This window comes from Oncorhynchus kisutch, unplaced genomic scaffold (genome assembly GCF_002021735.2).
Source record: "Oncorhynchus kisutch isolate 150728-3 unplaced genomic scaffold, Okis_V2 Okis06b-Okis10b_hom, whole genome shotgun sequence".
Lineage (NCBI taxonomy): Eukaryota > Metazoa > Chordata > Actinopteri > Salmoniformes > Salmonidae > Oncorhynchus > Oncorhynchus kisutch.
The window spans coordinates 18,827,386-18,842,343 of NW_022261983.1; the positions used below are offsets into that span (position 1 = coordinate 18,827,386).

At 43.1% G+C, this 14,958-nt stretch overlaps 1 protein-coding gene across 1 annotated transcript; it reads left to right on the forward strand.

The window, feature by feature from the left end:
- The first annotated feature begins 1,613 nt into the window (after nt 1–1,613).
- Nucleotides 1,614–14,726, forward strand: LOC116360015 (E3 ubiquitin-protein ligase RBBP6-like). Its single transcript, XM_031814456.1, has 5 exons — nt 1,614–2,663; nt 4,028–4,127; nt 10,621–10,732; nt 13,438–13,482; nt 13,981–14,726. The coding sequence occupies exons 1-5, from the start codon at nt 2,498–2,500 to the stop codon at nt 14,149–14,151; spliced, it is 594 nt and encodes a 197-aa protein (XP_031670316.1). The 5' UTR covers nt 1,614–2,497; the 3' UTR covers nt 14,152–14,726.
- The last annotated feature ends 232 nt before the right edge of the window (nt 14,727–14,958 follow it).

Consider the following 14,958-nt stretch of genomic DNA (forward strand, 5'->3'; position numbering starts at 1 on the left):
CAAAATATTAGATGTTAAATCAAAGGATAAGCCTCGTTTCGAACATTTATCATGAATGGTTTTAGAGCGCCATCTACTGGTGAATTTAGATGTTGTTTTTAAATGTAATATGAGGGACTGCAAAATGAGTAGTTTCTTACGGCAGGCTTCTACAATCGCCACGATAATATTTAGTTATATGTTCAAGACATTCTTGTGTTGAGTTAATTGGCAAAATCAAGCGCTTTTGTGCTACACAAAATCTACCCAAATGTTTCATACTACCGGGCCAAAATGATACAGCACAACATTTTCTCAGTAGCTTGGTACCTAAATTCTTCTGAGTAGTAAAACGGATCACTTTTTAAATGTGTTTTATTAACAACAAATCAATACAGAGAGTACATGAAGGAAGACAAGTATATATTATATACAATGGATAATCGATCTAGGGGCGGGGCTGGGGCGGGGCCGGGGGCGGGGCTGGGCCGGGGCTAGGGGCGAGGCCGGGGCTGGGCTAGGGGCGAGGCTGGGGCGGGGCTAGGGGGCGAGGCCGGGGCTGGGCTAGGGGCGAGGCTGGGGCGGGGCTAGGGGCGGGGCTAGGGGCGAGGCCGGGGGCTGGGGCGGGGCTAGGGGCGGGGCTAGGGGCGAGGCCGGGGGCGGGGCTGGGGCGGGGCTAGGGGGCGAGGCCGGGGCTTAAGGGACATATTTATAATTCTAACAGCTTTTTTTGTTAGTAGAGTATTTAATTGTCTTAAAATACAGTTCAATTTCTTTTTGTAGGGTAAGAAAATGTGTTTGTTTTTTTTGTTTGTAAAATTTACATTTTGTGTAAATGAAATTTGGCCAAAAGAATAATGAAATTAATTAGATAAAAATGTTTCAGCTTATTTCTATTGTAGGTAAAGAAGCCAAGCAGTACATCTCTCCACAATAGTGTAACATCTTCATAAATGTGTTCAATTATAAACCTACTGATGTCTTGGCACATGAATACAATGCCAAAAAAGATGCAACACTGTTTCTGGGTGGTCATTACAAAAGGAGCAATTTGAGTTGATGTTTTCCTTTAAACTTCTTCATATAGTGGTTGGCAGGATAATATTTATGATTCATTTTAAAGGAAACTTCCTTAATTTTGTTAACAAGTAGGTATGTGTGTGGCAACATTCAAACTTTTTTCCCAACAGATATTATCAATAAATCCATTCCAATAAGGCATGACATAAGGTATAGATACAACATCCTGCTGAAACAAGGTTCGTAATCGCTCTGTTGTTGAATGGACCAAAAGATAAACAAATCTTTCCTACTGATGAGTCAACAGGGTCAATAGAAGGTAGACTCTGAGGGTCACCTTCCTGAATAACAGAGCAACACCTGAGGGGAATGGCATCTAAAACAATTTACAAAATCTTTAGGTTTTACAGGGGACCTTGTCAAAATGCTAAATTTAAAAAATAAAAAATCCTTATAACTGAGTAAAAGACCCCTCTGCATTTACCCGTTGGTGTGTATTGTCACACACCTTGTCCATTGGGGAAACGTGTTGGATTGCGTCATCAGTCGACTGCGCAGGAAGCAAAGCGACTGATGTTCTTGAACGTGGCCTTTCCTTTTTCTGCGCCTGCGCAGAAAGGCCGCCGAGCCAAAATGACAGCTCTCTCCTCTTGTCTCAGTGGGAAGTCGACGCAGCTGGTTGATTTCTGGACACTTCAAAATGGAAAGGAATACAACATTATTCAGATATTTGCATGGAATGTAATGACTATATATATAGTTTCTGAAATATTAATGTTTTTGTTGTAGTATCCGGTTAATGTCTTCATGTAATTTGAGTTGACAGTGTCTGTTTAGGTAGCTTGTTTGGTTTTTGTCTATCAGCAAGCTAACTGTTAGCTACACGTTAGCGTTTACGAGAAGGCCAGACTTGTCTTTATTTTCTGTCATAATTCACATGAACTAGTTAGCTACCCCCTTTTACACAGGGAATAAATTAGCTATACATACCGTCGTGTTTGCGCTTGTTTTTTTTGGTTTATTTTCAAACTCTTGATTCTCTCAAGTGATCGCATTTATTTATTTTGTTATTTTTTAGACAGTAAAGGACGCAAGTAACGTATTTTTTATTTTTTTGTCTTACTGTTTACTAGTCTTAGTTTCCTACCTTTTATTTTATGTGTTGAAATATCTGGTCAAATTGCTTTTTTTTCCCCCCACCATGTTTCTGATAGGCGGTGTGTTGCTTTGGGCCAGTTTCTACGGTACAAAACTCTAAAAAAACAAACAAGTGATTTCAGTCCATTTGACAACTCACAATCAGCATGTTTTTTTTTGTTCTTCCCCTTCCGACGCGTTAGATAATAACATTTAGTTACATTAATAACTCAGCGACTTCCATTGAACTTGCTCTGTGTCATTTTGGACAGCTTGTTGTATTGAGTTCCCTCTTACATATGATCAGTTTAGTGTCTGGGGACATCGAGTGAACACGTCTGTGTCCCTTTTCATTTCCACCATGTCTTGTGTACATTATAAATTCTCATCTAAACTCAACTACGACACGGTCACTTTCGATGGCCTGAACATCACTCTGGCCGACCTGAAAAGACAGATTATGGGTCGAGAGAGACTCAAAGCTGTCGACTGCGGCCTACAAATCACCAACGCACAAACTAAAGAAGGTAAGAAAGTAGTTTTACCATATATATTATTTTTTAAAGGAAGACTTTTTTATTTATCTTAACTAAGTTAAATCACTTGGGATGTCAAAGCTGCCGACAGCTGTTGCTACCTAGTTATTAGCTAAGAACAAATTAGTCCAGTGACGGAAAGCCAATCTGACATTTTTTAAAAACTTTTATGAAATGTATAATGTGATGTTATTGAGTTCTTCGTGGTGAATATTTTTTCTTTCCGTATCACCTATATAGTCCTGATCTACCATCACTTTATCAGACAAAACACACGTGTTGTGTTTGACTGTCCCGTTGCTGCTAATTGCTAACTAGCTACTTTCTAACTAACCAGATTACTGCTTCAACCTCGGATGACAGCTAGGTAGCTTTTTATTTTTAAACTTAGCTAACTAGTAAGTTGGTTGACGAGCTATAGCTCAAGTGCAGGGGCTTTCCGTGCCGTTTGCTGATGCTGAACCCCCATCGGGAAGCAGCACTTAACGGGGCCTGGACGGAAATCTAACGTTAAATAAGTTGATCTAGTGTCAACCACAGGGATCAATAAGCACCAATAAACTAGTGTCAACCACAGGGATCAATAAGCACTAATAAACTAGTGTCAATAAGCACCGTCGGGAACACATTTCGAATGAAGAGGTCTTGACAGCCAGACAACCACTGTGGTTACTGGTCAAATGGGGTCCGGTATATATCTTTTTTGACAGGGCTTGAATAGAGAAGAGGGTCAATGGGTTTGAGCCGTTTCGTTGAAGGGGGGGGTTGAGGCCAGTGGACTTTAAAAGTACTTCCTGACAACCATGAATGTAAAACGTCATATGTAAATTGAATAGATCAGATGGATTGATTTTATATTAGATATAGATATCTAGGCTGGTGCCCGGGGGACTAGATATCTGGGATGGCGCCCGGGGGACTAGATATCTGGGATGGCGCCCGGGGGACTAGATATCTGGGATGGCGCCCGGGGGACTAGATATCTGGGATGGCGCCCGGGGGACTAGATATCTGGGATGGCGCCCGGGGGACTAGATATCTGGGATGGCGCCCGGGGGACTAGATATCTGGGATGGCGCCCGGGGGACTAGATATCTGGGATGGCGCCCGGGGGACTAGATATCTGGGATGGCGCCCGGGGGACTAGATATCTGGGGTGGCGCCCGGGGGACTAGATATCTGGGGTGGCGCCCGGGGGACTAGATATCTGGGGTGGCGCCCGGGGGACTAGATATCTGGGGTGGCGCCCGGGGGACTAGATATCTGGGGTGGCGCCCGGGGGACTAGATATCTGGGGTGGCGCCCGGGGGACTACCAACAGACAGACCAGTAATTCCCTCGTCTCTGATCTGTAGAATACAAAGACGACGAGGCCTTGATATCCAAGAACTCCTCTGTCATCATCAGAAGAATACCCATCGGAGGAGTCAAGGCTTCAAGCAAGATGTATAACATGTGAGTACATATATACACAGTGCATCGAGGTCTCCCTGGTGGTCTAAGGTCGCTGCGTCTCAGTGCAAGAGGGGGTCAATACAGTCCCTGGTTCGATTCCAGGCTGTATCACATCCGGCCGTGATTGGGAGTCCCATTGGCCCAGCATCGTCCGGGGTAGGCCTTCATTGTAAATAAGAATTTGTTCTGAACTGACTTGCCTAGTTAAATTTAAAGATTAAATATAATTTTATTTAAAAAATTCAGAAACTATACAAACCCATTTTTCCCACATTTTGTTGAACTTTTCAGCCCTGTTCTAAAATGTATTAAATATTTTTTCCTTCATCAATCTACCCCATAATGACATCACAATACCCCATAATGACATCACAATACCCCATAATGACATCACAATACCCCATAATGACATCACAATACCCCATAATGACATCACAATACCCCATAATGACATCACAATACCCCATAGTGACAAAGCGAAAACAGGTATTTAGAAATATTTGCAAATGTATGAAAAATAATATTTACATAATTATTCAGACCCTTCGCTATGAGACTTGAAATTGAGCTCAGGTGCATCCTGTTTCCATTGATCATCCTTGAGATGTTTCTACAACTTGATTGGAGTCCACCTGTGGTAAATTCAATTGATTGGACATGATTTGGAAAGGCACACACCTGTCTTTATAAAGGTTCCACATTTGACAGTTCATGTCAGAGCAAAAACAAAGCCACGAGGTCGCAGGAATCGTCCGTAGAGCTCCGAGACAGATCTTTGCCTTGTCTCAATCCTGGAGAAGGGTACCAAAACATTTCTGCAGCATTGAAGGTCCCCAAGAACACAGTGGCCTCCATCATTCTTAAATGGAAGAAGTTTAGAACCACCAAGACTCTTCCTAGAGCTGGTCACCCGGCCAAACTGAGCAATCGGTGGAGAAGGGCCTTGGTCAGGGAGGTGAGCAAGAACCTGATGGTCACTCTAACAGAGCTCCAGAGTTCCTCTGTGGAGATGGGAGAACCTTCCAGAAGGACAACCATCTCTGCAGCACTTCACCAATTAGGCCTTTATGGTAGAGTGGCCAGACGGAAGCCACTCCTCAGTAAAAGGCACATGACAGCCTGCTTGGAGTTTACCAAAAGGTACCTAAAGACTCTCAGACCACGAGAAACAAGATTCTCTGGTCTGATGAAACCAAGATTGAACTCGTTGTCTTGAATGCCAAGCGTCACATCTGGAGGAAACCTGGCACCATCCCTACAGTGAAGCATGGTGGTGGCAGCATCATGCTGTGGGGATGTTTTTCAGCGGCAGGGACTGGGAGACTAGTCAGGATCGAGGGAAAGATGAACGGAGCAAAGTACAGAGAGATCCTTGATGAAAACCTGAATCGGAGCGCTCAGGACCTCAGACTGGGGCGAAGGTTCACCTTCCAACAGGACAACGACCCCTAAGCACACAGCCAAGACAACGCAGGAGTGGCTTCGGGACAAATCTCTGAATGTCCTTGAGTGGCCCAGCCAGAGCCCAGACTTTGAAGCCGATAGAACATCTCTGGAGAGACCTGAAAATAGCTGTGCAGTGACACTCCCCATCCAACCTGACAGAGCGTGAGAGGATCTGCAGAGAAGAATGGGAGAAACTCCCCAAATACAGGTGTGCCAAGCTTGTAGCTTCATCAAAGTACTGGGTAAAGGGTCTGAATACTTATGTAAATCATATTTCAGTATTTATTTTGAATACTTTTGCCAAAATGTCTAAAACCTGTTTTTGCTTAGTCATTATTGGGCATTGTGATGTCATTATGGGGCATTGTGATGTCATTATGGGGCATTGTGATGTCATTATGGGGCATTGTGTATTGATTTAATCCATTTTAGAATAAGGCTGTAACGTAACAAAAATGTAGAAGAAGTCGAGGGGTCTGAATACTTTCTGAATGCACTGAAAATACATTTTAATAGCAGGACACTGTAAAGTCCATCATTCCCCCCGAAGAGTAGGAATTAGGTTGTTTTGAGAAGGTGTTTGAATTCTAGGCAACATGCATACACATTGTTTTGATGTACAATAGACCCAACAATAGCTACTGGAGTAGGTCAAAGCTGTGTGCCGGAATGGGTTGGTGGGCATTCCTTTATCGGCGTCAGACCAATGCCTACATCTCACATTTAAATTTCCATGGATTTACCCCCCCCACCCCCGCAAGGTGTCTTCTGAAATGTGTAATTTACACTTAAAATTATGTAAAATATATATATATTTTTTTATACATAATTTTCTCTCTGCTAATTTATTTCCCAGGGTCCTCGGTTTCCCAAAAGCATCTTAATAAGGATACTTAGTTAAATCTCAGAGCGGTTTTCTGTAAAACCATCATTACTGAACTTTTTGTTCTTCCACGTCACTTTATACACAGAAGATCCCTGTTTTAAACACGGAATGGAGATGTCTATCTGTCTCTCTGTGACTGCCGATTAGTTTCAGAACCAAGTTGACTAGGATTTACAACGTTGCCCCTGGCTCGGCATTTGTTATAAACAAGCAAAGGGTGAAGAGATGTTTCAAATGAAAACCAAGATGGCTGCCGTCAAAACCAAGATGGCTGCCGTCAAAAAAACCAAGATGGCTGCCGTCAAAAAAACCAAGATGGCTGCCGTCAAAAAAAACAAGATGGCTGCCGTCAAAAAAACCAAGATGGCTGCCGTCAAAAAAACCAAGATGGCTGCCGTCAAAAAAACCAAGATGGCTGCCGTCAAAAAAACCAAGATGGCTGCCGTCAAAAAAACCAAGATGGCTGCCGTCAAAAAAACCAAGATGGCTGCCGTCAAAAAAACCAAGATGGCTGCCGTCAAAAAACCAAGATGGCTGCCGTCAAAAAAACCAGGATGGCTGCCGTCAAAAAAACCAAGATGGCTGCCGTCAAAAAAACCAAGATGGCTGCCGTCAAAAAAACCAAGATGGCTGCCGTCAAAAAAACCAAGATGGCTGCCGTCAAAAAAACCAAGATGGCTGCCGTCAAAAAAACCAAGATGGCTGCCGTCAAAAAAACCAAGATGGCTGCCGTCAAAAAACCAAGATGGCTGCCGTCAAAAAAACCAAGATGGCTGCCGTCAAAAAAACCAAGATGGCTGCCGTCAAAAAAACCAAGATGGCTGCCGTCAAAAAAACCAAGATGGCTGCCGTCAAAAAAACCAAGATGGCTGCCGTCAAAAAAACCAAGATGGCTGCCGTCAAAAAAACCAAGATGGCTGCCGTCAAAAAAACCAAGATGGCTGCCGTCAAAAAAAACAAGATGGCTGGACACTAGTAAACAGTAGTATACAAATATAAACACCATGGGACCACGCAGCCGTCATTACCGCTCAGGAAGGAGACGCGTTCTGTCTCCTAGAGATGAACGTACTTTGGTGCGAAAAGTGCAAATCAATCCCAGAACAACAGCAAAGTACCATGTGAAGATGCTGGAGGAAACGGGTACAAAAGTATCTATATCCACAGAACGAGTCCTATATCGAAATAACCTGAAAGACTGCTCCAAAACCGCCATTAAAAAAAGCCAGACTACGGTTTGCAACTGCACATGGGGACAAAGATCGTACTTTTTGGAGAAATGTCCTCTGGTCTGATGAAACAAAAATAGAACTGTTTGGCCATAATGACCGTTATGTTTGGAGGAGGCTTGCAAGCCGAAGAACACCATCCCAACCGTGAAGCACGGGGGTGGCAGCATCATGTTGTGGGGGTGCTTTGCTGCAGGAGGGAGTGGTGCACTTCACAAAATAGATGGCATCATGAGGCAAGAGAATTATCTGAATATATTGAAGCAACATCTCAAGACAACAGTCAGGAAGTTAAAGCTTGGTCACAAATTGGTCTTCCAAATGGACAATGACCCCAAGCATACTTCCAAAGTTGTGGCAAAATGTCTCAAGGACAACAAAGTCAAGATAATGGAGTGGCCATCACAAAGCCCTGACCTCAATCCTATAGAACATTTGTGGGCAGAACTGAAAAAGCGTCTGCGAGCAAGGAGGCCTACAAACCTGACTCAGTTACACCAGCTCTGTCAGGAGGAACGGGCCAAAATTAACCCAATTCATTGTGTGAAGCTTGTGGAAGGCTACCAGAAACATTTGACCCAAGTTAAACAATTTAAAGGCAATGCTACCAAATACTAATAGAGTGTATGTAAACTTCTGACCCACTGGGAATGTGATGAAAGAAATAAAAGCTGAAATAAGTCATATTCTGACATTTCACAATTCTTAAAATAAAGTGGTGATCCTAACTGACCTAAGACAGGGATTAAATGTCAGGAATCGTGAAAAACTGAGTTTAGATGTATTTGGCTTAGGGGTAAACTTCCGACTTCAACTGTACATGTGTTATATTTCTTAATTCCATTATTTTACTTTGTTGTTGTGTATTTTTTTTTACAGTGCAGTAATATCTAAAAACACACAAACCTAAAAGTAACATAATGGAATTAAGAAATATATAAATATTAGAACGAGCGACGTCAGAGTTCGGAAACACACAAGCTTTTAGCTACACTCGCAATAACATCTGATAAATATGTGCATGTGACCAATAAAATGTCATTTTAATTTTGAATTGGATTAGTGTGTGTGTGTGGTGTGTGAACAATCCAATATTTTATTTTGTATACAGTACAAACCCCATTTTATTGTGGGAAGTGTTCTAGCACCTTCTAAGGGTATGAGTTAAGATGTTTAAGAGAAGGTTTAAATCCTAAGCAACCTGCCTTCACATGGTTTGAAGTACAACAGACCAACAATAGCTACTGTAGTAGGTCAAAGCTGTGTGCCGGAAAACCTGGGTGGATTATGGGTGAAGTAGGCGTTGTGGAGCTCATGTGAATTTATTCGCTTTTTTGGGGGGGGGGGGGCTTCAGACCAATGCCTATTTCTCACTTAAAACAGTTCATTTTTAACATTTATAATCATATCTGTATATTTGTCAAAGTATATTAGTCGTTATTGTGACATTTTAAATGGCTCTTCCTGATGTGGCATCCAGTGATGTTGGAAGCAGTGCGCCCCAGATCATTTATCTAGATTCGTTTCTTCCTGATGTTGGACGCAGTGGGCCCCGGATCATTTATCTAGATTCGTTTCTTCCTGATGTTGGAAGCAGTGCGCCCCAGATCATTTATCTAGATTCGTTTCTTCCTGATGTTGGACGCAGTGGGCCCCAGATCATTTATCTAGATTCGTTTCTTCCTGATGTTGGACGCAGTGGGCCCCAGATCATTTATCTAGATTCGTTTCTTCCTGATGTTGGACGCAGTGGGCCCCAGATCATTTATCTAGATTCTAAGTGAGGAGCTCTGGATTGTTTGTGTGACTGAGAACTGAGAATTGTGTCAGTTAAGATATTCAAATAAGGGACGTTGGACCGCAGCTCTGCTCTCTGACACCTGCTGTAGGGGGTGTGGTGCTGTAAGGGGTGTGGGGGTGTGGTGCTGCTGCAGGGGGTGTGGTGGTGTGGGGCTGCTGGGGGTGTGGGGCTGCTGCTGGGGGTGGGCTGCTGCTGGGGGTGGGCTGCTGCTGGGGGTGGGGTGCTGCTGCTGGGGGTCTGGTTTGGGGGTAACAGACACACAACAGGTCTGGGGGTAACAGACACACAACAGGTCAGGTCTGGGGGTAACACACACACAACAGGTCAGGTCTGGGGGTAACACACACACAACAGGTCAGGTCTGGGGGTAACAGACACACAACAGGTCAGGTCTGGGGGTAACAGACACACAACAGGTCAGGTCTGGGGGTAACACACACAACAGGTCAGGTCTGGGGGTAACACACACAACAGGTCAGGTCTGGGGGTAACACACACAACAGGTCAGGTCTGGGGGTAACAGACACACAACAGGTCAGGTCTGGGGGTAACAGACACACAACAGGTCAGGTCTGGGGGTAACAGACACACAACAGGTCAGGTCTGGGGGTAACAGACACACAACAGGTCAGGTCTGGGGGTAACAGACACACAACAGGTCAGGTCTGGGGGTAACAGACACACAACAGGTCAGGTCTGGGGGTAACAGACACACAACAGGTCAGGTCTGGGGGTAACAGACACACAACAGGTCAGGTCTGGGGGTAACACACACAACAGGTCAGGTCTGGGGGTAACACACACAACAGGTCAGGTCTGGGGGTAACAGACACACGACCGTTTCACAACCGTCGGTTTTTTGGAATTTCAGGCTCAAACAAGTTGTGAATCCTGTTTATTTTTCTAGACTGACTATTTTAAACTTGGACGTGTGTCTGTCTGGAGAAGAGCGTCTGAATGAAAAAGATGAATTTAACTCTCTCTCTTTCTCCTGTCACTGTCTCTCTGTCTCTCTCTCTTTCTCCTGTCACTGTCTCTCTGTCTCTCTCTCTGTCTCTCTCTCTGTCTCTCTTTTTCTGTCTCTCTCTCTGTCTCTCTCTCTGTCTCTCTCTCTGTCTCTGTGTGTTCCAGTGAGCGTTTTTCAGAACAGAATCACTTCCCCGTTCAGAACCTCCCCGTCGGATCCTCCAAAGGAGATCGTTCTTCAGAACACAGTCACTTTTCCATTGGATCCTCTAAAGGAGTATGTAACGAATATACACACACACACAACACTGCACGTGTGTGTGTGAAATGTCTTGTCATACCATTCTAGTGTTGTCTTGTTTTTTTAAAACTACAGTACCAGTCAAAAGTTTTGGACACACCTCAAGGGTTTTTATTTTCTACATTGTAGAATAATAGTGAAGACATTAAAACTATCAACTAACACATATGGAATCATGTAGTAACCAAAAAAATAAATAGATTTTAAGATTCTTCAAAGTAGCCTCCTTTTTGCCTTGTTGATGACAGCTTGTGCTCACTCTTGGCATTCTCTCAACCAGCTTCATGAGGTAGTCACCTGGAATACTTTTCCAACAGTCTTGAAGGAGTTCCCACTTATATTTTTATATTTTTTATTTTCACCTTTATTTAACCAGGTAGGCCAGTTGAGAACACCTTTATTTAACCAGGTAGGCTAGTTGAGAACACCTTTATTTAACCAGGTAGGCTAGTTGAGAACACCTTTATTTAACCAGGTAGGCTAGTTGAGAACACCTTTATTTAACCAGGTAGGCTAGTTGAGAACAGCTTTATTTAACCAGGTAGGCTAGTTGAGAACACCTTTATTTCACCAGGTAGGCTAGTTGAGAACACCTTTATTTAACCAGGTAGGCTAGTTGAGAACACCTTTATTTAACCAGGTAGGCTAGTTGAGAACACCTTTATTTCACCAGGTAGGCTAGTTGAGAACACCTTTATTTAACCAGGTAGGCTAGTTGAGAACACCTTTATTTCACCAGGTAGGCTAGTTAAGAACACCTTTATTTAACCAGGTAGGCTAGTTGAGAACACCTTTATTTAACCAGGTCGGCCAGTTGAGAACACCTTTATTTAACCAGGTAGGCTAGTTGAGAACACCTTTATTTAACCAGGTAGGCTAGTTGAGAACACCTTTATTTAACCAGGTAGGCTAGTTGAGAACACCTTTATTTAACCAGGTAGGCTAGTTGAGAACACCTTTATTTAACCAGGTAGGCTAGTTGAGAACACCTTTATTTAACCAGGTAGGCTAGTTGAGAACACCTTTATTTAACCGGGTAGGCTAGTTGAGAACACCTTTATTTCACCGGGTAGGCTAGTTGAGAACACCTTTATTTAACCGGGTAGGCTAGTTGAGAACACCTTTATTTAACCGGGTAGGCTAGTTGAGAACACCTTTATTTAACCAGGTAGGCTAGTTGAGAACACCTTTATTTAACCAGGTCGGCTAGTTGAGAACACCTTTATTTAACCAGGTCGGCCAGTTGAGAACACCTTTATTTAACCAGGTAGGCTAGTTGAGAACACCTTTATTTAACCAGGTAGGCTAGTTGAGAACACCTTTATTTAACCAGGTAGGCTAGTTGAGAACACCTTTATTTAACCAGGTCGGCCAGTTGAGAACACCTTTATTTAACCAGGTCGGCCAGTTGAGAACAAGTTCTCATTTACAACTGTGACCTGGCCAAGATAAAGCAAAGCAGTTCGCCACAGACAACGACACAGAGTTACACATGGAGTAAACATAGTCAGTCAATAACACAATAGAACAATCTTTGTACAGTGTTTGGAAATGTAGAAGAGTAGGGAGGCAATAAATAGGCCATAGAGGCGAAATAATTACCATATAGCAATTAAACACTGGAGTGATAGATGTGCAGAAGATGAATGTGCAAGTAGAGATACTGGGGTGCAAAAGAGCAAATGAATAACAATATGGGGATGAGGTAGTTGGGTGGGCTATTTACAGATGGGCTGTGTATGCTGAGCACTTGTTGGCTGCTTTTCCTTCACTCTGCGGTCCAACTCATCCCAAACCATCTCACTTGGGTTGAGGTCAGGTGATTGTGGAGGCCTGGTCATCTGATGCAGCACTCCATCACTCTCCTTCTTGGTCCAATAGCCCTTACACAGCCTGGAGGTGTGTTGGGTCATTGTTCTGTTGAAAAACAAATGATAGTCCCACTAAGCCCAAACCAGATGGGATGGAGTATCACTGCAGAATGCTGTGGTAGCTATGCTGGTTAAGTGTGCCTTGAACACAGGATGTTAGCATGTGTGCTAACACCTATACAAGAAGCAAGTCACACAGGGTGTTAGCATGTTGCTAACACCTATACAAGCTTGCTAGATCGATCATTTTAGGGATTAGACGCCCGCGAAACTGGCGGATTAGACGCCCGCGAAGCTGGAGGAGGGGGATTAGACGCCCGCGAAACTGGGGGACTAGACGCCCGTGAAACTGGCGGAGGGGGACTAGACGCCCGTGAAACTGGCGGAGGGGGACTAGACGCCCGTGAAACTGGGGGAGGGGGACTAGACGCCCGTGAAACTGGCGGAGGGGGTGCTGTTTTAAAAAACATATTTTTACAAAGACCTAATTTAATGTCACTAAGACTTTTTGGATGTTTTATGAAATTAACTGGTCCTTTTTTTGTAAATCATTTGTTCTGAAGGTAAAAAATAAATAAAAATGATTAGGTTGTTTGGGGACTTTTTCATTTCTAATGGTCCTTTTCATGTCTCATTACCAAGCTGATGTGTGTTTATTATGGCAATGTCTCTTCCAGAGTTTCATAACTGACTATTTAATACCATCAACATGGTTTTGACAGTAGATATCTAGCGTGTGTGTGTGTGTGTGTTACTCTACAGTGTGTGTGTGTGTGTGATGGAGAGTAATCAGATTTTTGTCTCAAACAGATTGATGATCATGCTTCATCTATATCACTGGCCCAACTTTCAAAGGTAAACTATATATTCTCTCCTCTTCACCCTACTTCTGTTCTCTCCTCTTCCCTTCTCCCCTTCTCTCCTTATTTTCTCTCCTTCTCTTCTCTCCTTCTCTTCTCTCCTTATTTTCTCCTTCTCTTCTCTCCTTCTCTCCTCTCCTTCCCTTCTCTCCCCTTCTCTCCTCTCCCCTTCTCCCCTTCTCTCCTTCCCTTCTCTCCTCTTCTCTCCTTCTCCCCATCTCTCCTTCCCTTCTCTCCTTCTCTCTTTTCTCTTAAAACAGTTGAGTTGGATTGAAACTAAGTGTTAAAAAAAAACTGTTTTCAAAAAGTGATGTTGACTGACTTGGTTGTAATGATCTGATGATGATGATGATGACTGACTTGGTTGTAATGATCTGATGATGATGATGATGACTGACTTGGTTGATATGATGATGATCTTAATTGGTGGTTTTGATGTGATTTGTTTACTGTCCCTGGTCATGTAAAGAGATTTCTCTCTCTGTCTTTTTAGTCTGAAGGAGACGTACACTTGCTGCTGCTTACACTCGTACGTTACACACACACACACACACACACACTCGTTCGTTACACACACACACACACACACACACACACTCGTTCGTTACACACACACACTCATACGTTACACACACACACACTCGTCCCCGACCACATATCCTGAAGAATGAAGTGTTCGCCTCGTTTTTTTCCCTTCTCTCTCTAAATGAAGACTCAACGGGTTGTCTTTGTTTGTTTTGCTCATACGTGACCTTTCACCCCTAGGACACTAATTTATAAACAAACCTGTTATCAATCTTGCTTTCAAATCTTATTGAAGCCCATGTAACAACTTTTAAAAAACATTTCAACAATCCTCTCTACTGCACCATGCTTTGTCAGCACACTGTGTTTTTGAAGAGATTTACTTCATATATATATACACATTTAGCAGATGTAATTTATCCTCAAATATGTAGTTTGCTGAAGTAAAACACAAACCTACAGTGTGAACCACGGACGTGATTCTTGGTTGAACCCTTCTGTTGTTGTGATGGAACTGATTTTGTTATTGTTGGTTATATATATTTATTTATACCTTGTGACGTTCAACTAGAGAACAGCATTTACTACTTTTAATGGTGTTAACAGGCTGTGATGACAGTGAGCTGTTAAAAGGACTGTGTTTTGATTGGGTAGCTGGAATGTGGGAGTATGAATGTTTTATCCAATAAAACGTCTCTTGGACCCCTGACCGTTTATGCGTGTAGCTGTGATTGGGTAGCTGGAATGTGGGAGTGTGAATGTTTTATCCAATAAAACGTCTCTTAGACCCCTGACCGTTTATGCGTGTAGCTGTGATTGGGTAGCTGGAATGTGGGAGTATGAATGTTTTATCCAATAAAACGTCTCTTGGACCCCTGACCGTTTATGCGTGTAGCTGTGATTGGGTAGCTGGAATGTGGGAGTATGAATGTTTTATCCAATAAAA